This window comes from Tinamus guttatus, unplaced genomic scaffold (assembly GCF_059628265.1).
Source record: "Tinamus guttatus ecotype Peru unplaced genomic scaffold, ASM5962826v1 Tinamus_guttatus_pri_ptg000090l, whole genome shotgun sequence".
Classification (NCBI taxonomy): domain Eukaryota; kingdom Metazoa; phylum Chordata; class Aves; order Tinamiformes; family Tinamidae; genus Tinamus; species Tinamus guttatus.
In genome coordinates this window covers 3,010,102-3,037,989 of record NW_028288624.1, presented here as the reverse complement: position 1 = coordinate 3,037,989, position 27,888 = coordinate 3,010,102, and the positions used below count along the sequence as shown (strand labels likewise).

At 47.1% G+C, this 27,888-nt stretch overlaps 1 protein-coding gene across 1 annotated transcript; it reads left to right on the top strand.

The window, feature by feature from the left end:
* EHD3 (EH domain containing 3) lies at positions 1-27,888 on the top strand. Its single transcript, XM_088520559.1, has 6 exons — positions 1-338; positions 6,667-6,843; positions 11,225-11,322; positions 23,191-23,603; positions 24,292-24,456; positions 25,784-27,888. Exons 1-6 carry the CDS (start codon positions 112-114, stop codon positions 26,309-26,311), a joined length of 1,608 nt encoding a protein of 535 aa, XP_088376685.1. The 5' UTR covers positions 1-111; the 3' UTR covers positions 26,312-27,888.

Sequence of the window (27,888 nt, the reverse complement as noted above, 5' to 3'; positions counted from 1 at the left end):
CGCTCTGCGTGAGCTACCCAACGGCCGCTTTCGGCGGCGGGAGCCGCAGCCCCGCGAGGGCCGTTGTGCTGCCCGGCCAGGGGCCATGCGCGGGTAGCCCGAGCCGCCACCATGTTCAGCTGGCTGGGCACCGACGACCGGCGCCGCAAGGACCCCGAGGTCTTCCAGACGGTGAGCGAGGGTCTCAAGAAGCTCTACAAGACCAAGCTGCTGCCGCTGGAGGAGCACTACAAGTTCCACGAGTTCCACTCGCCCGCCCTCGAGGATGCCGACTTCGACAACAAGCCCATGGTGCTGCTCGTGGGCCAGTACTCCACGGGCAAGACCACCTTCATCAGGTACGGCCCTGGGAGTCCCTGCATCCCCTGCCGCCTCCCGCCCGGCTGCCAGGGAGCCCTCGGCCAAGCCCCGGCCTCCCCCGGTGGGGGCCGCGCGGCCACAGGGCACCAACGTGGCGCGGAGGCGCCTGGGCGCCATCCCCTGCGCGAGCTCAAAGGGCGGGAGGCGCCTGAGGCCTCGCGTGGGCCCTGCCCCACGCCCGTGGGGCGGCCCGGGCAGCGTTGGCTGTGCGGCCGTCTCTGTCTCGCGCCCTCCGTGCGCCGAGGCGGCGCGGCTTGACAAGCGCGTGTGCCCAGGGGTGTGTGTGTGTGCGCGCAAGACCTGCCCTTCTGCGGGGCTCTTAGGTCATTTTAACCGTGTCCTGCCCCGCTGAGAGGCAGGGAGCAGCGAGTCGCGCCCCCTTGTACAGCTAGCGCCGTGCCTCTTGCAGGGTTGGTGTGGAGCTGTCAGAGAAAGGGTTAAACTCTCTCTTTTTTTTTTTTTTCCTTTTTTTCCCCTCTAGCTGGGCTCAGTCACAGGGATCTTGGTGCAGACACGCTGCTTGTTCAGCCTGCAGCAGCCTTTCTCTTGGGATCACGGCTGAAGCTGCACTGTCTGCATTTCCTATGTGATTCATAAGCTTGGTGTTAAACTCCCGCCTAACTCTGGCGTGGCTCTGTCGAAATCCATGGAATTACCCAGATGCAAGCCCAGATGCGGCCGTTGTCCTTTGTTGTGCGGGTGTTTCTTGGTGGTGGAGGGGGCTGGGAGAGGTCAATCAAACTGGCTGTGCCTCTCCAGGAGTCACCTTGAGGAATGCAGGTATTTTTATGTGCCATGCTATTGTACTGTTTAGTGCCCTAACCAGGAGCCCCCAGCAGAAAGCATTTCCGCTACCTTGTCAGCCACGAGTGTGGCAAACAACATTTAACACTCCCAGGAGCGGGTCAGGTAGATGGTGAAGGGGCATACTGTGACCCTCAAACGCTTCTTTTTAAAGAAGTGTGCGGTTGGAAGGGGAGGATGGGCCTACTCCTCTGAAAATGAAAGAGTTTGACGGAGGCAGCTTATTTGTCTGCTTCCACCCCAAATCTGTGTTCTGTGACTTGGTACCAAACCTGTTTGAAATGCTTTTTCTTACCTCTGGGATAGCAGCATCTCAGTGTTAAAGCAACCCTGAGGCTGTGTGCTCTATAAGTAGAGCATCCCTTCCACATGCTCCTTTCTGGACTGCCAACATCAGCTTTCACCTGCAGTTTCACCTCTGTACAGATGTTGGCTGAGTCTTCCTGCCTTGGCCCCATCTGTTCAGTGAGGTCCTCTTTTATGGCACGCAAAGCTCCTGCAGCAAGAAGTCAGGCTGCCTAAAACACATCCCAGGCAAAAAGCAAAGGCGAGCCTTTGCTCGTGTGGAAGGCAGCAGCCTCGAGCTGAGGCGCTCTTCAACCAGCAAACTTCAGTCTTCTGCCAGTCCGTTGGTGTGCAGGGCTGGCGTGAGTCAACCCAGGATTAGCGTTAAGCAGAAGGGGCCAGGAGCTCTTTCCTCACAGGATTGCAAAATGCAGCATGAGAAGGTCTTCCAGAAAGGGAGAGGTTTCTCTGTATAAAGCACTAAATGAGAAAGTGAAAGCTGGGGAGTGCAGAAGTGTATGTAGGTCTCCTGCAGTGGGAGAAGTACAAGGGTATAGAACTGCAGTGTAATCCTGAGCACACAGAGGCAGGAGGTGCCAAAGGTGTCCCTTGTGATGGGCATCCAGCTTGAGCTGCAGGCCCTGGTCGATCAAGAGCCAGGATAAGGAGAAGATTAGCATCCAGAGTTAGTGTGGGAAGGCGAGTGGAAGCTAAAACCAAGAGCAGGGAGGAGTTAAAGAAAAGGGGTGGGGGGAGATGGGAGGGGAAGCAACCATTATGTCTTTGTATTGGAATGAAACAAGAAATGGCTTGAGGACATCTCTTCCACAATCCTGTCAGCACAGGGGACAACTGATTTTATTCCCAAATATCCATCCCACTTCACTCACCATTCTGCTGGTGATGGGATGTGAAAAGGGGATGTGGCACTAAACACTCAGCTGGCGTGAGCTCAGTGCCAGTTCATCCCTAGGTCCCAGAGCACCAATGTAAAGAACGTGACCTTAGTCACCTACCCTAGAGCTGGGTCTGACTCCCAGACCCCCTTCCCTTGCTCCCAGGGAATCTGAACTGAAATGAGGTGGGGGAGGGGGTTGGGCAGGAAGCAAGACTCGGGAAATAAATAGTTAGAGCCTTAGAGCCTCTCTGGAGAAAGTAGGCAAGCTGCAACCTCTTGCAGTGAGACTGCTCTCTCAGGGGGTAATGAGGGAAGCAAGACAGTTAAGGTCAGCTGTGAGAAACATTTCTAGAGGCCGAGGAAAGTGAGTTGGGCAGGCTGAAGTGACAGTAAAGCATAGGTTTCTTTTCTGTGCAGCTGGTCAGTTCTCTCTCCTACTTTCAGAAACCCAAAGGGCTGAGCCCTGTTTTACTGTGTGAAAGATGTAGATTCGCAAACTGCAGCTTCCCCATTCCTACTGCATCTGCTCTCCTCGCTTACCACTCTATCCCCAGCATCAACCTGGGGCAGACCCCAGTCCTGCACAGGGGCCTTAGAGGCCTGGTTGGAGGGGGCAATGGTGCTTTTACCTGGGATGCTGAGCCCTGCGGGTACTCTCCAGAGCAGCAGGCTGCCTACCTTCTGTAATGTTACTGCTGTTGATCCTTCCTGTAGGAGGATGGAAAGGCAGGACACAACGCTACTCTCCTAATTAACTTAGGTTCTGTGGTCTTCTCTAAAAATAATCTTGGCTTCTGTCCAGCCATCCTGTTAATAAAATAAACAAGCCAGATAGAGACCTAGTAACTGGCAAACTGGCTTGCTTTTTTTTTCTCTCCATGCAGCCACCCTTTCCTCTTGCAGCTAATCATTTACATGTCCTGGCCCCTCCGCACTCTTTGTCACACTCTACACCGAGCAGTTCTGGTCTGACCTCCCCAGTGGCCCTGAACCTTTCATCTCTGCCTCTGGCTACTTCCTCCTGCTCCTCCCCACCGCCCTCCTTCCCTTTTCCCATCCTCTCCACCCTGCTGCATCACCTCTCCTGCGCACGGCATCCTGCACGGCTCCTGCATGACTCACCGCCAACAGAAGCGGGCTCCCTCCCCCACATCCTGCGGCATTCCTGCCTGGAGAGCCTGGAATCTCATCCTGGCAGGGGCAGGCTGGACTCTGTTCCCTGTTCGGACTCTGCTCCCAGCCTAAACTCCTTGGAAAAAAGGATGCCGTAGGCTGGCCCCAGTGCTGCTTTCCTGCATTCTCCTGGGAGCTGGAAGTGCTCTGGCTGGGGCCAACGTCACACTGCTCCCAGCTTAATGCCTACTGCAGGCATTTAGTTACTGGCGGTAGGTGGGTGTTTGCCTCTCTGCTGGCAGCCTCTGCAGTGTGGCTGGAGGTGACAGGGATTGCTGGTGGGGGTCATTCCTCACCGCCGTGTAGTGTTCAGCTTGCAGGGAGGCATCCCACACTGGTGCAGGAAGTGCCCTACAGCTGCTGGTCACTGTTACAAGCACCTTCCACAAGCCCTGAGTTTGCAGTTTCTTCCCAGAAATCACCCCAAACTGTAACAACTGCTTGTTCTTGACTGTTTCTCTGTTAGCAGAGGCAGCCTGCATCAGTGCCCAGCCTAAGTGCCTTCCTGCCATCAGACAAGTGTCAATAGGTCCCCTTGTATTTGTCCTGGGCACAAGGGGATCCTTGTGCTTCAGCCACCCTGCTGTACAGGGCACCCAGGGAAGTTCCACTTGAAGATTCCTCCTGCCTGGTAGTGTAGCAGCTATTTTTTTTTTCCTCAGATTTCTTACCACTTGTTGCAGATAAGGTCAATTAGCACCATCTTAAAGCTTCCTCTGTGGAACAGTACTGGAGTTGCTGTTTCACTTTTTAAGTCTTACATAAAGATAAACACAGAAACACTTTGAAACAGTAGGTGAGTGGAGCTCTGATAAAATCCTTTTGAACAGCCTGGCTGGAGGAGTGTTGTTATTTTATAGCAGGCTTTTGCTTAGGCTTTCTTAGAAATCTCATCTATAAATGACAAGCAAAACCCACAGGCTTTTGTTCTCTTGCCCAAGAGCTATCATGTTGCTTGTGGGTTTTTGTTACGATAAGGCTGAGACCTAGTGAGCAAAGTGCTCAAAAGTACCTCGCTTATCTGTTGCATTTGATAATGATTGTCATTACCTGTTCCTTTTTTTCTATAATACCTGCAAGAAGGAAGACCTAAAGATTTAACTGCATATGTTTCATAAATGGTCATCTTTGGGCATTTTGAGTCAGACCTAAAGGAATGTACAAACCAAAGAGCAGAGAAAAGCTTCCATTACAGACATGTCCATCTGGGGGCTAAGGCCTAAGATGAGTTTCCAGATTCTGTCCAAGCGGATGGCAACCCAGCAAATGGTTGTTTCAGTGCAGAGACTGTTGCAGGAAGGGAAGCGGGAGTGATCACGTGATGGGCTACAGATCCTCAGTGGGAGGAGAGCAGCTCATTCTGTTCCCAGCATCTTCAGGCTGCTGTAGCTACCAGGAAGGTGTATTGGGATCACCGGCCTGGGAGGTGGCACACACAAGCATTTGCTTAGCAGAACCAGCCTGAGGCTGTGACCCAAATCTGCAGGAAAGTTTGAGGAATCCCTGCATAGCCTTTAGGTGGATAGGACATATCCACCCATGAGAGGGCGGTTTCTTTTCTTTCCTGGGTTGTTTTACACTGTTGGGAGCAGTTAAACAGCTTCTGTTTTATCCCATCCCCGACTTGTTCCCATTAAGAGAAGTTGGTACGTGCAAGAGTTGGAAATTACTTTGGCTGAAAGTTGCATGAAAATACATAAGATTATCTGTGATGGACCAGGGGAAAGCAGCTCTCAGGGGAATCCTGGAAGTCCTTGCTGGAGTTATTCTTGCCACAGCTGCATTTGTCATTAATGACTACTCAGCCAGTTGCCTTGTGTTGTATATCCTGGCCTTGTAGCTGCTCATTTTGCATTAGATCATGTTATTACTTGGAGCATGGCTTGGCCTTGCCCACTGGAAAGTGAAGAGGCATTTACAGGCACAGTGTCAGTAAACCCTCCTGCTGTTTCTTTTGTTTTTCTTAAGACACTGAATTGTCTGTTAAAATTGTAAAGGTGGAAACTCCAAATATCAGAAGCTTTCCTGTGTATACCCTTACACGGGGAATTATCCTTCCTGATAAGACTTACCTGAGGGAGCCAGTACTGATTGCTAAGCACACTGATCTAAAAATCATGAAAAATCCCTTGCCCTTCCTTCTCCTTTTCCCATATCCACTGTGTGTATTTGTAACGTCAATGTAATTCTGTATTTCCTACTTCATGACAACAAGCAGGTTAAAGGAAGGAAAGTACCAGCTATCAATAAGCAACAATCCAATATTGAATCAACCTCTCCATAGCCTGGCAGTCACATGCCCCTCACGTAGCAATCCAGAGCTCATCTCTAGTCTAGATAGTCCAACGTCATCCCACACCAGGGCTGGACCATTCTAGTTCCCTTTCAGAAGCCACGTCTGGCAGGATGAGTCAGGATGTGCTTCTAGTGCCCTCCTTAGAGTCCCACAGCCCTATGGGCAATGATCTGTCCTTGAAATTTAGCACTGTCCCTTCAGAGAGGCTGCCAAAGGCTTAGAAAACAAGAAGGAATTCTGTGCTTACTGTGCCATTTAGCTTGATAACAAATATTGGGATATACTCTGCCACCCACATGCTTAATTCTCAATCTGCTTGAGCAGTTTGTATTGAAAGCCTCTAACTGCATTGGAGAAGCACCAGGAAGGGACACTTAAGACTTTGAGGTGCTGGCATTTGAGCGGCTGATTCGGCCTGGGGGCTAAGCTTATTAGCTGGATGAGTCTGCTGAAATGAGTGGCAGTGAAGCAATTAATATTGGCACCAAAGGCCACAAAGGTTTCAAGATTAACTCCTTGATTGCAGTGAACTGCTGCAATGCTAAGTCTGTTCAAAAGGTCTTAGGGATTAAAATATACAAAATGATGAAACAGGATAAGAATCTTTTCCCAGTAGTTATAATCTTCTCAGTTTCTTAATCCACCAAAATGAGATGGCTTTAAACATCGAGATACCAAGTAGAAAAACTACCATAAGATTTATCAAATGATTCAGTGGCAATGATAAAAATACTCTTTTAAGGAAGCACACTCTTGAGCTTCTTGATTGCACCTGGATCCTTCAGTATTTTGGGACTTACACAGCTCACATCTCATGCCCGCACCCTTGTTTTTTTTTTATTCCCTGCAGGTACCTGCTAGAGCAGGATTTTCCAGGGATGAGGATTGGACCAGAGCCTACAACTGACTCCTTCATTGCAGTTATGCAAGGAGATGTGGAAGGAATTGTTCCTGGAAATGCGTTGGTGGTGGATCCCAAGAAACCGTTCAGGAAACTCAACGCCTTTGGCAATGCCTTTTTGAACAGGTCAGTGCTCAGAAACTTAGTTGCTTTGGAGCATGAAGCTAGAACCTAAGAGGCAGTGTAGCTAGCAATTTGAAGGAACAAGCATTATGCTCTTTTCCTTTACCCCACATGCATGTGGCTGGTACAAAGCCATTCCAGCACTGCTGGGTGCACATCTGTCAGGCACTGCAGGCTACACTAACAGAGTGAGCCAATCCATAACTTTTCTTGCACAAACAAAATAAGGACAAAGCACACAGGCCTGTCAGACTCATCCTCTAGACATCTAGGGTTGAAACATCTTCATGACCCCTTACACATTACTTCACTCCTTTTAAATTCCTAGCTCCTCCTTCTCCGTAGTCAATTCAGCTCCTCAAAGCTATATAGACTAATCAGATGTAGCCACTGAAGACAGTAAAGAACTGACTTGATTTACATTTGTTTTCTTGCATTTTAATATTGCTTGGATGCTCCTTGTAGCAAACTCGGCCCCTCTCCCTTCTCCATAAATAACGTTGGATACAAACTGATTACAGCTCTAACATCTTTCCCGTAAGGAGCTGTATGGCAGGGCATTCCGATAGCAGCCCCATGACTTCAAGAGCACAACCTCTTCACTCCCTAGACCTATTCCAGCCATACTGATTTTTGGATTTAGGCCCTACAGGAAGCCAGCAGCACACACCCATATCCTAGATGAGCCCAAACTGCAATACAACAGACAGAGGGGAAAAAACTGTCTGACTGTGCCTGCTGTTGCCATCCTTGCTAACACAGCATGTGGGAGACTTTGCAGCACAGCAGCTGCTCAACTAAACAGCCAGGAAACCTGGGCTTTGACTCCCTTTCTAACTTCCTGGTTTCAGAGTGTCCATCCAGGAAGTGCAGCATCTCCTACCCACGCTGCCCACAGGAGTGCTGGTTTGGGCTGGGGCAAGACAAGGAAAGGAAGGAGCATGCAGAGAGGCCTGGGGAGAAGCCTGATGGGAGGAGAGGCAGTTAGCTGGGGTCATAACTATGAAAAGAGTTTCAGAGTGCTTTAGGGTGACCCTGGAAGCAATAGCTGTCTGCACTGGAAGCTCATCATTCAAATGCAGCAAGGGTAATCCTAGAGCAGACAGACCTTGAGATGTTTTCAACATTTGCATCCAGCCAACGGTCAGGTTGCCTCACAGGCCATGCTCTACTCTAGGGGAAGGTGATGATTTAGACTCTGGAAATAACATGCCCCCTGCCTGGAGCAGAGAGATGGAAAATCAAGAAAACCTCATTCAGAGCAGTTCTGCTGATAGTCAGGGACAGCCACAGCTGGCAGATACTTTGGCACACAAGAGATTATATGATTTGAGGAATAACAAAGCAAAATACGGAGGACAAGAAGTAGACACCTGAGTTGGAGTGGCCAATACATGTTAAACACAATTTGTTCCTAGCAGAGGCAGGCATCTTTGTGCTGTTGCTAGGTGTCCATTAGCTTAGCTCACCATATCATGCTGTGCCTTGGTACTGCTTTCTCCTCCTGTGAGGTAGGAGCCAGGCGTGTGCCTGTGAGGACAGGAGGACAGAGAGGCAGAGCAGTGATTCAGCAGCAGAAGGGTAGTCCTGCTCGCAATGCAGCAAGGGAGTAGCCAGGACAGCTAACTACTAACCCCTTTTTACAGCTGACAGATGAAGAGGAGTAATAATTTTTCAACTGGCAGAAGAAGACATACTGAGGTCAGCAGCATAAGCATTACAGTGCTTGAGATGCAGATGGTAGTGCCCAGCCGATTAGGAAATTAAGCACATGCAAGAACTGACTCTCAGAGGGCCAGAAATTCAATTGCAAGTCAGAGTACTGCCACGGAACCAGATCCAGCAACCCCCATTTACTCCTGTTAATGGGCCGGATTTATTGGCAAGAGAGTCCGGAGATGTCTCTGCCTTGGGACTGAAGGGGAAATCGTGGGTCTGCAGTGCCAGGCTCAAGGCCCATTTCTTGTCTTCCCTCTCTGTGTCACAGATGCTTCTTGGGTACTGAGAGAAGGACTTTTTTTTCCACTCCAGATCTGCTGCCTCTACTCCAACTCTGGAGGGATCCCAGCAGAGAAATTACAGGTTGCACCTTGTATCAGGAGGACTTGTTTGCATCAAAGATCTGGAGCAAAGCCAGGAATTTCAGCCATTACTCTTGTATCATGTTGTCTTGGTTGATGTTTGCAAGATTCCTCCTACCTACAAAGTCTTCCTATCTTGGGAGGCTAGGGTGGAGTCTCTTCTGCCTCTGTGTTGTCAACAGCAGGAGAGATTGTGGATAACAGATTCCTCCATCACCCACCTGCTCTGCCTGGCACTGAAAGTCTAATTTGGCACCATGTTCTTCCCGTATGGTCCAGAACAGAATTAGGTCATGCTCCCTGAGGAACTGCAGTTCTGCTGGGACAGCAGGAAGGCAGCAACCTTAGAGACCTAGTCAACAGAGCCAGAAAGCATTTACTCCCACTGCCTTCTGACCTTGTATCGGAATCTTGGGAATACTTTCTCTAGGATGGGGTAGAAAATCCCCTTGCCCAGACCACTTAGTATTAGACACAAGGACTCCGCAGGAAAATGGAGCGCTAACCCAGTCTGGTAGGAGCAGGAGTAATGTGACCTACTGAGCTTTTGTTCTCTGCTGATAGGCCTGGTAGCCACAGGGAAACCAGCCAGACACCGTCTTCCCTGTGAGGTGTCACACACTCTGAAATGCTCTGATTGCTACCTGCTAAGCTGCACATAGGGGAGAGAAAGGCAGAAGATCTGGACTGAAATAGCTGATAGCTTAGGAGAGAAGACACTCGCTAACCCATGAGGATTCATTCCTGTCAAAATCATCCCAGAGTCCTACAGCTAGAAGAGTTGGGGTGAGATGTAGCATAGCCTGGAAGAGTTTATAGCTGCAGGGACTTTGTGAGCTCCAACTGTGGCACTGCAGGGCACTGCCTGCCTTGACTGCATCCAGCAGCCTCTGTGCCAAGCCTGCTCCTTTCTGCGATTCTGCTGCCTCCCACAGGAGCACATGTTTTTATGCCTGGATATCGCACCACATGATTAAAATATCTTTCATATATATATATATATTTATATATATATATATATATTTACACACACAGAAATAAAACTGCCCAAAATACCTCCACAGAAAGACTAACCATGCAGTGCTACGTAAGCCACGTAACCAGATATGCTTCCACTGTCCTGTGAATGTTACCAGCAACTGAAATAGATGAGCTGCAGCTAGCTAAGCAGCAGTTACATGGAATGGAGCTGCAGAGGGGGAGGAGTGAGGTACGAATTGAATGCAAGTCAACAGTGTCAGACCATTGTGAAAAGAAAGCAAACATCTCACGGAGATAAACAAACAGGACTGTCATAGGTAAGAGACAATGAGCAATCCACCCACTCTGCTCAGCACTGACAAGGTCACAGCTGGAGTGCCACATCAGGCTGAGGCATCATGCCTGAAGAAATATATGGAGCAGTTTGAGGGTATCCAAAGGAAAGCTGCAGAAGTCTCCAGGGATTTAGGGAACACAAACTAAAAAGGGAGCTTGAGAGAAGTGAAAGGGAAAAAAGTTGTTTCCTTTAGAGGAAAGACCTCACTATGACAGTACTTGACATACGCACCCATTGCTACAACAGGGAAAAAATGGAGCTCTTTTCCATATTTACTGTTTTCAAGAATAAAAAGAGTTGTTGCAGGGAGATGTAGATGACATGTTACCTGTAAGAACTGTAAGAACAGTTAAGTAAGTGATAGATTAGACTCCCAAGGTGCCAGTTCTTCATTGTTAGAGGTCTGAAGAATGCTCTAGACAAACAGCAGTTTGATCCTGCCTTGAGGCAGAGGAATGGACTAGAAAGCCTCTTGAGATCTCATGCTGCCCAGGCTTTAGGATTTCCATGATGTCAGAATAGCCCACTTTGTTGAAATAATGATTTTAAAAAAATGTGTACAACATTGACTTTTTTAATTAAAAAAAAAGACATGTAATTATGGTTCATTTGACTTCAGGACCCTGCAGGGGAACGCTTACATTAAGAAAAAAAATAAAAACACTTCTTGCTAAAAATCTAAACAACAAATGGAAACACTTGGATTATTCCACATTGTTTTTCATTAATAATTCCCATTTTAGGGCTAGTGAGGTCATTACCTTTGATAGGTCTTGTAAGATCAGTGATACAGAAGAACCAAAGTAAAGCTTGTAGAGCTTGTATCTTAGCTTTTTTCATGTCTTTAATCAAGAGTACTCCAAGCTCAAACTAGAGACCTAGTTATAAGTGAGATCAAAATCTCAACTGTCTCATACTGCCTGTTATGTTCAGCAATTTGTAAATCCTTTTTGCTTTTATTTTAAATGCATATATTTTTATGCAGGTTCGTTTGTGCCCAGTTACCTAATCCTGTACTAGAAAGCATCAGTGTCATTGATACACCAGGAATCCTTTCTGGAGAAAAGCAGAGAATTAGCAGAGGTAAGTCCTGGATTCAATCCCATTTCCAGTGATGGGGTTGGAAACTAAATGGACCACGTGAGAGTTTCCCCTCAAGCTATACACATTGACAACAAACACTAGTGGGGGCCTCTAAGAACTACAGCGCAATGTTACCAATGTCTCTTTGGACTTGCTTTGCAATGTGCTGTAGAGGGCTTCAAATGTTCGCAGAGAAAGTAGCTAACAGGAACAGCAGTGCCTGGATTAGAATAGGTCCTATATTCCCCAGTGAAATAGATTTGGATCAGAAAAATCAAACTCTATATGCTTTGTAAGAACCTTGGCCTAGTGATGAATACAGGCGGTGGCAATCAGCCTGTTTTCCTACGACTTGACCCAAGACATTGTACAGGCTTCCTAAATCTGCTGCAGGATTGGGCTGGGTCTAAGAAGCACTGCCACCCAGGTGGAAAATGTGGAAATCCAGAGAACAATAGACAGGTCTCATGAATAGTACAAACTCTCTCACTGAATATGCATTTGGATTCAATAGACTGGGGAGAATAATTCAAAAGAGTGGAAGGTAATGAGTAGGTCTACAGTTTTGGAGCCCTTTATGCTAATCCTGTCTCCACTTGCCTTCTGCAGTATTGGGGAAAAATTGTTCAGAACAAACATTTCAGGCGTGGCTGTGATACATCCTTCAATTAATACAAGGGCATCAACTCAAATGAGTGTCTCAGGCTGGACTCCAAAAGAAGGCAACAGTCTTGATGTTTTGCCCTAACATTTCTAGTCATTTTCTTCCTATGTAAGGTGGTGGCAGCAGCAGAGCTCTCCTTTGGCAGACGTGCATCATTTAATTCAATGAAAGCAGTATTCAAGTGCCAAGAGTTGTTATCATATTTTAATGACAGGCATAGATTCATGTTTGCAATATACAATTAATTCTCAGCAGCACAGGCCCAACCTGAAATGCTATGGCCTTTCCCAATGTTATAACTCACCCTTGTATTGAAAAGACTCTTGGAAAATTTTAACTGAGTAACCACCTTGCACAGAGACAAATCCTGTTCATTTTACCAAAATCTTCAGGACAGGATCTCAGCTAAAAGCTGAGTAAAGCTATAAGGGACAATCAGTAAAGCTATAAGGGACAATTACAGTTAATTGAAAGCCACAGATTCAAACTAAACTGTTCCAACATCAGTCTTTGCGCTGCTAAGGGATCATGAATTCTTTCCAGGCAGTCTACAAAAGCTAACCAAAATGTTGAGACCTTCATCAGAAGGCCTAAAACAAGCTGCACAAGCATCCCTACCTCCTGCAAAGCATCCTTAAGAGTCTGGAGTGAAACAAAAATTGAAATTAAATGGTGTAAAGCTTTTTTTCAGTCAAAAAATAATACCAAGAGTCATTATTTTCTTGTGGAACTGTTGTTGTGATGAAATTTTGCTTAGAAGAAAACTATGTTGTTGTTTAAGTGTATAAATGAGTCAAAATTGACTCTTTTCAAGCCTGAAAGAAGTTTCCCTATTCCTCCTCCAAAATCTCCCCACAATTCAAATCCTGCCTCACATTACAAGAGAGAAAAATCAAATTTCCAAATATTTCCAGTACTAAAAATATCCTCTTGCAAAATGCACTGTCCCTTCCTTCTCCTCCTTTTGCAAAGTTTCTCCATCGGCCTCCCAGGGGGCCATGGTGCCCATTCCTACGGGACACTCGTAAATGCCAGCAGTGCCAGTGCGTGCCCACGGGCAGCTGTGCACTGTTGAGCAAGTCTCTGGTACACTTTGGCCCGAGCCTGTTAACACCTCCCCAGACATTTGGGCATAGCTGAAGGAATGCCACAGGCTGGGAAATGTTCCCTGGGAGCAGAGGTGGCCAAAGGGGGCCCCGTTTCTCTAAGCACTTGCATTCTGACCCTATTTTGGGGACTGTAGGCCTGTCTTGGCACTCGAGGCTGATGCTTCGCAGACCATTCTGCTGCCCCGAGTGCTGTGAGGTAGAGGCACGCTGGCCCTGCGGAGGGCGGCCTATTAGGTCACTTTTGACAGGAAAAGAGAATTGGAGCTGGCGATAGCTACTCCTGCTCATCCTGCAGCCTAAGGAGCTTTCTGTTACAGTGCCAAGCAGCCAAGGGGCCATTGCATAGCTGAGTGACCCGATCACTGCAGTTAGAATCACACCGGAGGTGAGACCTCATGGCATCCCTGTGTATATCCAGCATAGCCTGAAGCTGTCACATGGGCCAGGTCAAATGGCTTTTCAAAAGCCCCCAGGAGCAGCTCCTCTTCTGGTTCAGATCAGCACAGTTTTGTTGAAGCTGGCAGAGCTGCAGTGATTTCTGTCTGCAGGGGATCTAGCCCAGGGAACTGCAAGTCAGGGGAGAGCCGAGGTGCTTTTGTTTAGGAAGGGCTGCTGCCAGGCATTGGCTTCAGCTTATCTCCAGGAAGCTGGTGTTTGAAGGGGAGCAGGAGCGGAGGAAAGGGAAAAAGTGGGATGGCTGGCTCTTTTTCCACCAAGCTTGCAAGTCAGCTGCCCCCATTAGTAAGCTGGTTTTGGAGACATATAGAGAAATGATGCGGTTTCGAGGCAGAGAACAAGGCAATGCCAAGAAGTGCTGACGCCACAAAACACTCCCGTCGCTCCATACCTTGTCAGCCGGCTCAGATTTCCCTTGGGAATGAAACAAGCCCTGAGGGAATCTTACAGAAGTTTGCCAGGACACACTTTGAAGTTTCTTTACAGCTCAGAGTAGGGGGTGAATGGAGATTTTTCCCCATTCCACGAACTCTTCATAACCCCATTATTCACTGCTAACAGTTTTTAAGACTCTCAGACAGAGGTACCTACAGCACAAGGTCAGGGAAGGGAGTGGGCAGCAGAGCAGCTTCTTTTTGTCATAAATTTGAAGGGGAAATTACCAATACAGAAGAGGTGGCAGGCCTTCCTCACCTTCCCATCCCATGTGAACCAACGGCATTTCTAATGGGAACACCAGAAGTCTAATGGGCTCCTTTCCCATGAAGGCAGCAGGAGCGCTAGCTGATCTGTACAGTGCCAGCTGGGCAGGATACTGTGGAGCTAAAGCACAGTCGCCCTTCAGGGCTCACTTCGAATCCCAGGACCATAGTGGTTCCTGCTACTGCATCCATGTTTCAGGGAATCTGACTTCCCAGGAATAGCTCAAGGGCCAAGAGCGGGTTTTGAGGCTTCTCACCGGTCTCAGCTCAGTTCTGATTTACATTCACTGCCTCGTAGCTGTTGGTCAGCCCAGAGTGACAGAGAACACAGTCTCTTCCCTGAGGGGATGGCAGCATGCAGAAGCACCAGTGTTCCTGCGTTAGCACTCATGGCAAGCAGCCTAGTACAGCCAGCAGCAGAGCAGCAAGGCCAAGTATTCCTCCAAGGAATGCCCGCTATTCCCTGAGAAACAGCACTGCGTACTGGCCCTCCTCCAGGGACCTCGACATGAACATAACAGTCCCCTTCTCCCCAAAGAGCAGTGCGTGGAGCTTCCCCAGGAGCGGACAGGCAGGTTGAGGCTCGCAGCAGGCGGTGACTGTGCAGTTTGTCACAGCTGACACCCACATGCCCTGGGTGCGCAGCGGGATCCCTGGCCTGGACACAGCTGCTGCTGCACTCAGCAATTGCTACAGGGAAAGAGCTTAGCCAAGGAGCTGCCTGCAGCCATCTGTCCTGCTGCACTCCCATGGCCTGGTGTGCTCCTTCGCCATGGGCACCTGCGGTGTCAGGGGTGGAAGCTATGGAGTCCTAGCACACAAGGAGGGACACCAGGGCACAAAGCATCCTGCCCTTCACTGCATCTGTGCTTCCTTGCCTAGAGAACAGCTATTGCTCCTCAAGGCCTTTTCCACATACTGAGGTGCAGATCTGGGTCCACATACAGAGAACTAGTCATTTGATTGCCCTCTTACTCCAGTTCCTTCTCCTTTCTTATATTGTGCCCAGCTGAGTATAGGGTGAGAGCAGGTTGCATAGATGCCTGTAGGAGGGGAGGCATTTGTGTCAAAGCAGCACAGTTCGGCTTCCTGACCATTTGAGAGCAATGCAGATGGTATCCATTTGCAAAGCACTGTTCTCGTGTCACATAATGAGCCCTCAGCATCCTGCTGGGAGAGAAGACAGGAAAGGGAGGTCTGCCCTAGAATAAATGAGGAGGGACAGAGTGTGGGACCTCAGGTCAGGTCATGCAGCACAGCAGGGCTGGGACAGGAGGTAGGACTCGGTCCTAATTCATCACACACTGTGCCCAGCTCAGGAGCAGCTCACGGAGGGCTGAGCCTGACAGACGCTGCTATCAGCTTCCTGCTGTGCTAAGCAGATAGATAGTGCCAGGGCCAAGCTGTATTTGACCCTTGTTTTATGGTAGTACTTGAACACATCCTGACCGCATACTTTATCTTCATCCTGTGTATTTTGTGACCTCCTTTTTTCGCCTTTTAGCAAGGATGAGGTCCCAGTCTGCTAAGGACTGGCAGCAGTGTTCCCCATTAGCTTTCTTTCCAGTAAACTCCATTACAGCTTTCTTCCAGCCTTCCACACATTTCCATTCTGCTTGCTGCAATGCAGCCCAGGCTTCCCATAGCCAAGGAAAAATTCCTGCTAGCCATGCTCTTTCTGCTGGAAAGGAAAAATTCAGTGACCGGCAGCTTCAGCACCAGGAATATTTAGTCACTAGCCAGTCTGCCAGGAAAACAAGCAAATACTAACAGTTAATCCTGGGAAACTCTCACCCTGACAGTGTCTCAAGCAGCCATGCTTGGAAGAAAAAGGCACCCAGAGAAATATTGTTTCTCCACTTCATGAAGAGCTGTGTAGGGTACAGTGGCAACGAGAAAATATTTTTTCCAAGAGTTTTGTCACGTGTGCTAGCAACAGCCTAATTGGAAGCATCTAAGTGGCAGGCATTTCAAATATTTGCCATAATGTTCCCCACTGATAGCACTTGTTTATATTTTGCATTTCACTCAGCCTGGGAGGATGAAAGTGTACTGGTTAGTTTTGGCTTCCCAGTTTACCTCTGTTACTACAGTGCATAAACCACTCTGCCAGTTTGCCCAGTTTTATCAAACCCACAAACGTGCACTGTCTCTGCAGGCTCACTGCAGCAAAGACCAAGTTCCGCCAGCCATGGACTGTGCTTTATTCAGCAGCAAAATAAAAATGAGCAGAAAACCTGCACAATTCTGCCTCTTCTTATTCTTAAAATATTTAAGTACATCAGCCTGGCTGAAACCCTCCTGACCTGCACAGCAGAATGCAAAACCTGAAGATTATATTTTACCGTCTCATGATTCTTTAAACCTGTCTCATGACTATTTCTGAATACCATGCCATGGTTTTGTTTGGGTGGTGGTGGAGAAGGGGCAGTCCCCATGATTTGGGCTAGAAATACAGCTTTCAGCAGTTTCAGGTTCTCAGAACTGGAAGAGAAAACACTGAAAGAAAAAGCTGTGTTTTTCAGGGTTTTTTTTTTTCCTCTTTTGTCTTTTTTTTTTACTCTATTAGCATACAGCAAGCCCTTGATTTTTGTTACTAAACTAGTCTGACTTCAGAACTGCTGATTTTGTTAATTTTATTGTCCACTGTGCACTCAGAAATTTCCTAGGTTTCTCCTTCATCAGGGAGAGGCAGTCACGTCCATCAGCAGCTAATCAATGTGCATTATTTCTGTGCATCATAGATTTTTCAGTGTCCTGAGTAATAACAGGGTAAGTCTATGTTTTGTAGTTACAGGTAGCAGAGATCAGTTACTGAAGACTTTTAGTCCAGATAGCCATTTCAGGTTAGGTTTTCAAACATGACCTCTCCCCAGATTCCAAGTATGTTTTCTGGAAGAACAGTGTTTGCTTTTGGACACGAAAATAAAAAGCCTCTTTGAAAATCTGGCTGTGCATCAGTGCTGCTGTGCACTAACTGCTCTGGAAAACTCAGCATTTATTTAGATACTCTGTGAGATTTCAAAATCCGACCATGAACTGTTCTGAGGATTGGGCAAAGTATCCAAAAAACGCTCAGCCTATTTATCACAAATGACAAAGATGCAAATGGGAAGAGAAGAGGGGACAGGCTCCGCTGTGCCTGCTCAGAAGCTAAGCAGGTTGTTGTAAGGAAACTGCTGCTGACAGCACTCTGGTCAGCTTAATGCCATCGGATTCAAACAAGTCCCGGGAGGATTCTCCTGGTTTCTACCAACATGAACCAAGAGCCCCTTCAGGGCACCCAGCCCTTCCCAATCCTGAGAACATTCAGCAGATTGCTTGCATAGTGCTGAGTCCCCTTACCTCTGCTCTGGAAACCTTTAAGTCTCCAAGATAAATGTAACATTTTCAATAGATCTTTGCAAGGGTGGAAATGTCATTCTTCATGTGCTCCTAGGGTGTGAATCACCAGCTCCAGGACAGGTTATTTCCTTAAGCACGGGGAAAGGCAAAAGCAATCAGCAAGCTGAGACCTGCTCTAGAAGTTATGGTGGCAGCATTGGCACGAGTGTCTACATCCTGCAGTGTTTCTGCCTACCTCCCAGTACACCTATAGTTACATATTACAAGAATCTCTGTTTCCTTAGAAGGCTGCCACTTCCAGAAGGGAGTGCATCAGCTTTTTACAAGAATGTTTTAGGAGGAGTTGCAGTGAGGTATTCCCAGTACTTATCTCCACTTTTCAGCTTCCCTTCTGCCCTCTTCCTGCTGATCCCCCCAGCTCCTTACCCTGCAAGAAGCTTGTCCCTCCTCTAGCTGTTGTCTCTCCCATGCTCTTCCCCTGATTCCTCCTCCCCACCTCCCCTCCCCAGGCCTCCCCTTGATCTCTTCCTCCTCACAGCCACCCACTTCCGTGCCATCCCTTCCCGTGTTTCACAGCAGCCACCTTCAGCCAGCCTGTCTTTCTTGCAGCCATCTGTCATGCTCAGGTGACACCGACACCCCCTGGCAGGGACTGCCGGCGCCTCTTGCCGTCGCAGTCTTCCTGCCCAGACTTCAGAGTGCTTTCATGCAGGACATCACTGTAGCCAGCAAGACACTGCCTCCAACCCATATTTTTCAATTTAAAATCCTCAGACCAACTTATTAACTTTCAAGGAATAGGAACTCATTCATTTCTAAGATCTAGTCCTTCTAAGCACTCAGTGTTTGCTATTCCAGCCAACCCATTTTTCTCCAGTTGCTGCCCTCAGGAATCTGGCCCTAACACATATGACGGCCTTGAGCAACTTACTGAAACCTGCAGTTACTGGACAGGCTCAAAAGGGTACAGCACAACAAAACTGCCCTCTTGAGGGCTGTGATCCAGGGGCTCTTCAATCTCTGGATAACACCAACTTTAGAAGGGTGGTAAGAAGGGAGACAAATTGCAAAGAGGAACAGCACAGTTGAAAGGAGTAGTGGCAGCAAGCTATGAGAGATCTGATTTTTTGTTTGTTTGTTTTTAATCCTCTCAGCAATTCTTGACATTACTATTCCCATCCATCCCACCTGAACTCCATCACAGAGTCCACAAGCCAACAGATCCAGAGTGTGTTTCCTACCAGATAAAAAAAGAAAGTGTAGCTACATGGTGAGAAGCGTTGAACCCATGCATACACCCACTGTGCTGGTTTAAACTGGCTCGGAAGGGTGTTACAGCCGGGTGGATCTGATGCTGGGTCAGATATCACCTGTCTTCCCACAGTCAGCATAAAGACAGTGTCGTGCCTGGGCTGGGCTCACAGCACTGCAGTTGCACAATGCTGCCTGGTGTGGGCTAAGGGCAAGCTGGCAGCTATTCTGCTAGTGCACGGACAAGTAGTCACTAATCCTGCCTTACAGAGCCCAGGCAGCACGGTGCCTGCAAGATCATCTCTCTATGGACTGAATCTACTCGTAGTCTCACTGACTTGTCAACTGTGTGTTAAATCTTTTCATGTCTCCTGAAAAAGACAGACATAGGATAGAAGTAGTTAGCGTGTTCTCCTTGTCTGTTTTTTGTACTGTTTTGTACTGCTGTACAGTTGGGATTCATTTTCTATTCACGTTCTTCTGTTCAGAAGTTGTAGAGAAGCTGCATCAGTGATATTAGAGCATGTTTAACTATGTATCTTATTGTTGGACAGAGATGCAAGTGCAACCACAAGGAGCCAGGGATTGTTGAACAGAGAATTCTCCACTTCGCATTTCTCTCTAAACATCCCTGTGATGATGATTGATTTTATGCAGTTTTGGCATACGGATGGCTTCCCAAACACCCTGTAATTTCATGATAAACTGTGCTATGCTATAGATAATATCACCCATCACCAAATCGCTGCCAAATCAAAGATAGTACTTGACTGTTTTTGCAAGAGGACTTAGCAACACTCTACAACACTTTAAAATAGGGCGTAAAAAAAACATAGCACATTTGCACTTGAATGAATAAGGGGCTGTTCCACACAGAAAATTCCTAATTTGACCATAGGTCAAGATCAGTTCTTCGTCTAATTTCTCGCTAAAATAAAATGCCAGAAGAAAGTTAGGTCCCAAGCATCTATCAAATAATTTTAAAAGTATCATGAAGACTTAACTTGTTTTTAGTCACAAAACCTTCTGTGTTTCCAGGTGTTGAACACCTGCAGCTCTGGCTGAAGCCAGACAAAAATGTCTCAGCCTCTGCACTTTTGAGAAGTCCTCCAGAACGCAGAGCTCACTCAATGTTAAAATAGGGAAGTAAGATCTTCTCATTAGATGTCTTTATTAACAGCTTGCCCTTGGAGTTTCCCACTCTGTACGTCACGCCGGTATCCGTAGCGGAGCAGCTGAGTAACAGTCCACTTCTTTAGGTGCTAAAAGCAGAACTAAAGAGTTGGTCCTATTAGTCTCCCATGCAGTAAAGAATTATTTTCTAGGCAGTGGCTCTTTGGAAAAGCAGCCTCACAGGGACCTGTCAGTGACACCTGGCAAATGGTGGCAAACACAGGCCTGATCCACCTGCCCTGTCTTTTCCACACATTATGGTAAGCCCTAAGTAAAAATATAACAACATAATTTCCCTTTTTTCCCTTCTGAAGTATTCTGTCAGTTAAAAACAAAATACGTACACACACACTGATTTTCTTGACTCCATCGAGGAGAATGGAGATTATGAGCAACACTTGCAGAGGTGCTTGCCAAAATAGATGTTTCTTGCTTAGCTGGGCACCCGTACGAGGGGTCTCACACATTCCTTTAAGTGCCGAGCTAGTGGGACATAGAAGGGGAGCACCTGAATTGGGCTTTTGTCCCACCAAGGGCCACAAGTTGGTCCTTCGTCCCATGGTGGTGGGACTGCTCTCAAACATGAGCAAGTGTTAATCCCTGGGGCTTTATTCTCTTTTTTTAATGGAGATATGCAGGACAGCTGTCAGGAGAGTATCTCTGAACAAGCAAAGAAGCTAGGAAAGACAGGCTGCTAATCAATCCAGACAGCTAGTGAAGTCCACAGGGACAGTCATGACTCAGTGCATGTTACCATAGCAGCTGGGAACATACATAGCACTGAGCAGATATTAATTCCCTTTTCCTGTTGGGCAGGGCAGCATTTCTGTCCATGAATAGCAGAGAGGCTCAGAGGCCAGATAGCCTCTGAAGAGCTACTGCAGATGTGGACCTAAACCACTGAAATCAGAGCAGAGACCCTAGATGGTTTTGGACAAAGCTTGAGATTCAGACAGACCAAAGAGCTGACCTCAGCCTCCACACCTAACACCAAAGCCTTTTCTCCCCACCTCCAAAATGAATCCAAATGAATTCCAAATGAATCCCCACTTTTACTAAACTGCTGAAAGTTGTACAGAGGGTCAGATGCAGCCCATACTAACACAACGGGGAGCCCCTTACTCCTACTGCAAGAGGAGAACTACCCATATATGATGTACGACAAGCCATCCCTGTAGCACTACTAGGTGCCCTAGAGAGTATGACTAGTTTTCCCCTTGATTCCCCCACAAAGGGAAAGGCTGGGAGAAGTAACTGCAGCGTAAGTCAAGCACATGTCAGCTTAACAAGAACGCACGCCAGTCAGTGAAACTCGACAGGATTCAATGCACAAACATCTCCAAACAAAGTCACCCTGATTCATTGCTTCCATGGCTCAGTGCAGGAGGAGCAGACTATCCCTCTGGGCTAGATCACTTGCAGGGCACCCCAGGCAGAACTGAACAGTAGGTGAGGATGTGCACACAGTTCTTAGCAAAGTTTTTGCAAGGCTTTGCCCCTTAATTCAAGAGTTGAGCAAAGAGCCAGGACCGATCACTTGCTGCTGCCAGAGGAGGCGCTGCTGTTTTGAGTAAGCAGGAGGCTCCTGGTGGCAGAAACATCCATCACACCCACTTATTCCTAGACATACTGTGGAAAAAGGACGAGCTGTCCACGTCCCAGAGTGCCTTCTCACACAAACAAAGCCTGCTGCTAGCGGCTTTATTGTCTAATACTGTCACTCTTTGCTATTATTAAAGGAGCAAATTAAGTGACCTAAGTGAAATACTGTAGCCAGTTACGATGTTCTGCATTTGTACTGAAATTCTCAACAGCACACAGTTAATATCAGTTTATCCAGGTGAAAAGAAAGGTTCACACAGGAATTGCTCCTGACTTCAGAGCCACGATTTCACCCTGATTTGGTTGAAGTCATAGGGGAGAAAAGACTAATGGAGCAGAGGAGAAAAATAAATAAGTAAAAATTGCTCAGCAGCCCTCCTGTCTTCAGCTGTGATCTATAGATCTATAGACTGGCATGCATTGCTTACCCTCAAATTATTACATAAGAGACACACACGGACACCCAAAAAACCCACACACCACTAATTCTTTTAAATTTATTCATGAAATCCAAGATCTCAACCAAGAAAAGAAAAATACACATTAAAGGCTTTGAATCTAAATAGCAAATATCTGTGCTGATCTTTCTTACCCAGCAGGAAAGAAACTGAGTTGCCAGTAAAGGCCTTTCTTACCAGAACACTTTTCCCAGCAGAATACTGCACTTTGGTGATAACCCAACTGCTGCACAGCATAAGAGAGGACATCAGGGCAGCAGGGGAACACAAGTCTCTCAGTAGGGTTTTAAAGAAGGTGAAGAAATATCACAGAGCTAGGAGAGAAAGTCATTTTTGTCACTGCTGTTTTTAAACACACACCCTGTTTATTATGCCTTGTATTTCCTAGAGATTGTCCTGTGTTAGTTGTGAGGGAGGCAAAATTTGAACCCAGACTTTTTAGTTGGAGTCCATCTCTGGAATTCAAGGCAGTGCTGCCTGCTGGCAGCAAGTACTTCCACAGGGTGCCTGCAAGTTGCTTTGCTCTGTGCACAGGCAGCAGGTATGGCAGGGTGATTACTCAGGCAGGGCAGGTTATTTGCATTCTGGTTTTGAGTAGGATGGAATCAAGTTAGTCTCACACATCTAGACCAGACCTAGTAGACCTAAGCAGTAGAGACAGGCATCTCAGCGCACTGCGGGTGCAGATACTGTAATTACCCTGCTCTCCACAGCCCTTGTAGGCTGTGCTGATGGCCACTATCTCAGAAGCTTGACTTGCCAGGCTTGTTGCCACATGCAACGCTACAGCAGTAGCTGTCTGAACACAGCAGTTTCTCCATGGCATACATTTGTGAAGCACAAATGATGTCAAGACTTCTATGGATGACCTTTTAACCCAGAGAATAAGAATCATTGTTAACTGCAGATTTTCAGCACTTCAGATTGAAGGAGAATGCCTCACGGCCACCGAAAGCAGGGCCAGGAATTTTGTTTCCCATTTCCTCTGTCAAGCTCACAAGGGTGCTAACTCACCCGGGTGCTAACTCACCCTTGGATGGTTCAGGTATGGCAGAGAGCCTTCTCCACTGCATGTGTGCACATCTCTGCTCTTCCTCCACCCCTCGCAGGTTATGACTTCGCAGCTGTGCTGGAGTGGTTTGCAGAGCGGGTCGATCGCATCATCCTCCTTTTTGATGCACACAAGCTGGACATCTCAGACGAATTTTCCGAGGTCATCAAGGCCCTGAAGAACCACGAGGACAAGATGAGAGTTGTCCTCAACAAAGCAGACCAGATAGAGACTCAGCAGCTCATGCGGGTGTACGGTGCCCTCATGTGGTCCCTGGGAAAGATTGTCAACACTCCCGAGGTCATCAGGGTCTACATCGGCTCCTTCTGGTCCCATCCGCTGCTCATCCCCGACAACCGCAAGCTGTTTGAGGCGGAAGAGCAGGACCTGTTCAGGGATATTCAGAGCCTGCCCCGCAACGCAGCGCTGAGGAAGCTGAATGATCTCATCAAGCGAGCACGGCTGGCCAAGGTAAGTGCTGCACCGTGAAGGCAATGAGAATTCACATTGCTGGTCTTTTGTTTTAAACTGTCTTAGCAAAGAGAGAAGCCTGACTTAGACTGATGCAGAGGACTTGGAGACTCACAAGAATGGCAAATAAGCCTGCAACGAGCATGAGAAAATGGCTCCTAAGGGCATTGCCAGAAATTCCATCTCCATGAATGTTTAAGCTGAGCTGAATGTAGCAGTTCAAGAATACAGGGCACGTCCCCATTTCAGTTGATGTAGAGTAATCAAGAGCATCGTGTGACTTACGGAGTCATTCACAGTAAAACATTTAACAAGATCTAGAGAGCTCCAAAGAAGTGGCTGTGTGCTAACCGTTGTGTCAAGGCTGTCCTAGGACTTCCCTGTAAAGCTGTGCCTGGTGTATGAGGGTAGGAATTCCCCCGGGCTGTAACCATGAGCACTGCTCTCTGCGTGCCCAGGGCTCTCACGCCACCCTCGTGTGTCTCAGCGCAGCCAGGGAACACAGCTGAGCAGCTCTTAGCACTGCAGTGACAGCCAGTCCATGTGGGCAGGCTGAGGAGCTGGCCCTGCTCTTCAGAGTGAGACCAGGCTGGGGGCTGATCCCAAGCACAGGTGCTCTCCACTGGGAAGAACACACTGACATTCTACTTGTATCTTGTTGTCTTCTATGTCATTTAATGCCCTACAGGTCCATGCCTACATCATCAGTTCCCTAAAGAAGGAAATGCCCTCAGTATTTGGAAAAGACAATAAAAAGAAAGAGCTTGTTAACAACTTGGGAGAGATTTATGCCCGGATTGAACGGGAGCATCAGATCTCACCAGGAGACTTTCCTAATCTGAGGAAGATGCAGGTAAGCAGCAGCATCCCATCCAGAGTACCAAGCAAATGCAAATAAATACCACAGAGTGCTGTAGAAAAGGTGGTAGAAGCCACATAGACCTTGACTCTCGTTGCCCACATGCAAGGCCTATTTTAATATCAAAGTAGCCAGTTCCAAAATGAGCCCTAAACTATGTGTATTTGGGCATTCGTATTTTTTGCACATGCAATGCTCCAGCTGCCCTCATTTCTCAAGTCTTTGCCTAGATCACTCTTTACAGCAGATTGATTCCAGATTCCAGTCTCAGATTTCTCAAGACTAAGAATACTGCTAAGCTGTATTAAAAAGGATAGATTTCTTGCAAATCCTATATATATGCCTCCCCAAACATTCTATCTTTTCATCCTTTACTTCACCATTTGTTTCTAAAAAGACTCAGAGAAAAGGGAGACTGAATACTAAAACCCCCCTTATCTACTTTAAGGAGAGAAGCAGGTTGTGTCCTGCAAAGCTGAGACTGACCCAGTGTTCATAAAAGTCAGACTCCAAAGCACCTTGGAACAGGGCCTTGTATTGTGTACATGAACAATGCTGGACATGGGTACATGGCTGTCTGGCTTCAGTCCAAGCAGACACCTGTTCCCAGTTCCTGAGCTGTTAAAAGTTGTTTCTAGGTCTGTATGGAAAATACAGCATCACCTCATTTAAAAGAAAAAAATAAGAACACATTTTCCTCAAGTTCTTGAGAATGAGATCTACAGAGTGTACCCAATGGAAGATCATAAACACGTGTTTTAACAACTAGTGAATAAGGGTCAAAAGTAAATAAATGTATATACAGATAAATATAACACTGCAGTAGAACTGAATAGGTTGTATTTAATGGGTAGAGGATGAAGGATAAAGCTGTAGGACATTTGCAATTCTCAATAATTCATCTGCATGCCCTGCTCAGAGCAGTTGTATTTACCTGAAACTTGGAGAAAGCACCATGCTGTAAAGTTGTGCTGTCTGTTACATCTGAAAGATACACTGCATGATGACTGGGGTTTTACTGCCAGTCTTTTGCCAGAATGGTGTTTCCTTCCCCAGAGTACTGAGGAGGAAGAAATGCAGAGCAGTGGCTGGAGGACATAGCAAAAGCTACAGTGACCACCCAGAGATGCAGTAACACTTTTACCTTGAGCAATTTGGTCCTTGAGAAGAATTCTTTTTAATAAGACTTGAAAAGAAAGGTTCTTCTCTTTGCTTACAGACATTACTGAGGCCTTTGAGTAAACCTCTTGTCCTCTCTGTACCTGTCCTGCACTGTGCAGTGCCACGTTGCTCACCCTTTGCTCTGTTGTCCTACTTCAAGGATCAGTTGCAGGCCCAGGATTTTAGCAAGTTCCAGCCCCTGAAGAGCAAGCTACTGGAGACCGTGGAAGACATGCTGGCCAACGACATCGCCCAGCTCATGGTGCTCGTGCGCCAGGAGGAGTCGCAGCGGCCCACGCAGATGGTGAAAGGAGGAGCCTTTGAGGGCACCCTGCACGGCCCGTTCGGCCACGGCTACGGCGAAGGCGCTGGCGAAGGGATCGATGACGCCGAGTGGGTGGTGGCCCGGGACAAGCCCATGTACGATGAGATTTTCTACACGCTCTCACCCGTTGATGGTAAAATAACTGGTGCCAATGCAAAGAAGGAGATGGTAAGGTCTAAGCTCCCCAACACTGTGCTGGGCAAGATCTGGAAACTGGCTGACATCGACAAAGATGGCATGCTGGATGATGAGGAGTTTGCCTTGGCCAATCATCTCATTAAAGTCAAGCTGGAGGGTCATGAGCTGCCAAATGAGCTCCCTTCCCATCTCCTCCCTCCATCCAAGAGGAAAATAACAGAGTGAAAGAAAGGTTGCAGGGGAGAAGGAAGGGATGGGGAGAAAGATCTAGAGAAACATGTTTACTTAAATTATACCTTTAGATGTGAGATCACCTTTGGATTTATATCTATTTTACTGTATGAAGAAAAAGGCAAAACAAAAGTCCAGTCCTTCATGATAATATGCAATTAACTCTTCCTGTGTAATTTCCCTGCTTTCTAATGTTTCGTCTATAAATACAAAGAATGTTGTAGAAGAAGCTGACAAGTGGAAGTAGAAGAAAGATTGAAGTAGGCTGCATCTTTTGAGAGCACTAATAGAAATCTGCTAACTGCCAGTATCACTCCTGAGCTTTGGCTGCACCTTGTGTCATTTAATTGGTCACAAACCCCAGGAGGCTTCCAAGATCCTTGGTAGTAAAGGGGAAAAAAAACACAGAAGGGTCACCAAGCTGTTATCCAAACTACAAAGCACCTCCTAATTCATGATGAGCCTATACCAGATACAAAACCCCAAGTTAAAGGTAAATGCAGAGTCCTACAATTTTTAAATCTTAGTTTTACAAGTGGTTCCATGTCCTTAAAAACAGAAGAAATCTGAAATGGCTTGGCCTGAGTAGGGCAGCTGGAATTCCTCGTGAGCTAGAAAGGGACAGACCTTAGGAGCTGTCAAGCACTTCTACCTGCTGTCCCTTCCTTGGGGGAGATTTGTTCTCATGGCGCAGCCAAGAGAACAACCACCCCAAGGGAAGTGGCAGGAGGACAGGTGCTGGAGGCAGAGATTGGAAGGGAGGATCACCCAGGACTCACCAGTCCGAGGCTCACCAACCATTTCACGAGAGGAGAGCGTTTTCTCCTTCAAAAGCCTTTGAGCAATGGTGGTGTTCATCATTCCTGCGAAGTGATACATTTCCTTTCATTGTGTGCAGTGAAAGCTCCTAGGTCCCATTCTTACTGTAGAGAAGCTCCACGTTGTCATGTGGATTGCTCACCACGCGAGCCGAGAACACAGAGGGGCAGCAGGCAGAGCTTGCTACACTGCCTGCAACCCTCCAAACACAGCCTGGGTATTGACACCTTTGTCTACCCCATCCTCCCCACACGGTAACACTTAATCCCCTCCAGAGCCTCCACCCTGAGCCTAGAGACATTACACTCTGTCATGCTCTATGAAATTTCTGTTTTCTTAGGACTTGATTTTGGTAGCAATCCCTCAATTTGCCATTTTATTTCCCCATGCACACATGCTCACACACACACACACACACACACAGAGTCTTCTGGTTTTTGGTTGTTGCTTTAGAGCAGCATGTTGTTCCAATTCCTGTTGTCACTTTATATAAGCTGAGCTCCTACTGTGATGAAAAACCAAGACAAGTATAACTTATTTTATATCTCTGTGTTCATATTATATAGAGAAATATATTCTGTGTATGTAGGATGTGCTTATTGCAGTACATTTATCACTTGTCTTAAGAATTAATGCATTAACCTTTTTTGTACCCTGGTCCTAAAACATTATTAAAAAAGAAAGGCCAGATCTGTCTATTTCTTTACATAGCAAAAAGAAATAAGGCTGAATTTCAAAAGAAAGAAAAGGAA

What these genes read in the sequence shown, in the direction of transcription:
- EHD3 (XM_088520559.1), top strand. Translation starts at nt 112, where the DNA reads ATGTTCAGCTGGCTGGGCACCGACGACCGGCGCCGCAAGGACCCCGAG. An exon ending in AGCGAGCACGGCTGGCCAAG is followed by an intron (nt 23,604 to 24,291) that starts GTAAGTGCTGCA and finishes AATGCCCTACAG; the next exon opens with GTCCATGCCTACATCATCAG. An exon ending in CTAATCTGAGGAAGATGCAG is followed by an intron (nt 24,457 to 25,783) that starts GTAAGCAGCAGC and finishes TCCTACTTCAAG; the next exon opens with GATCAGTTGCAGGCCCAGGA.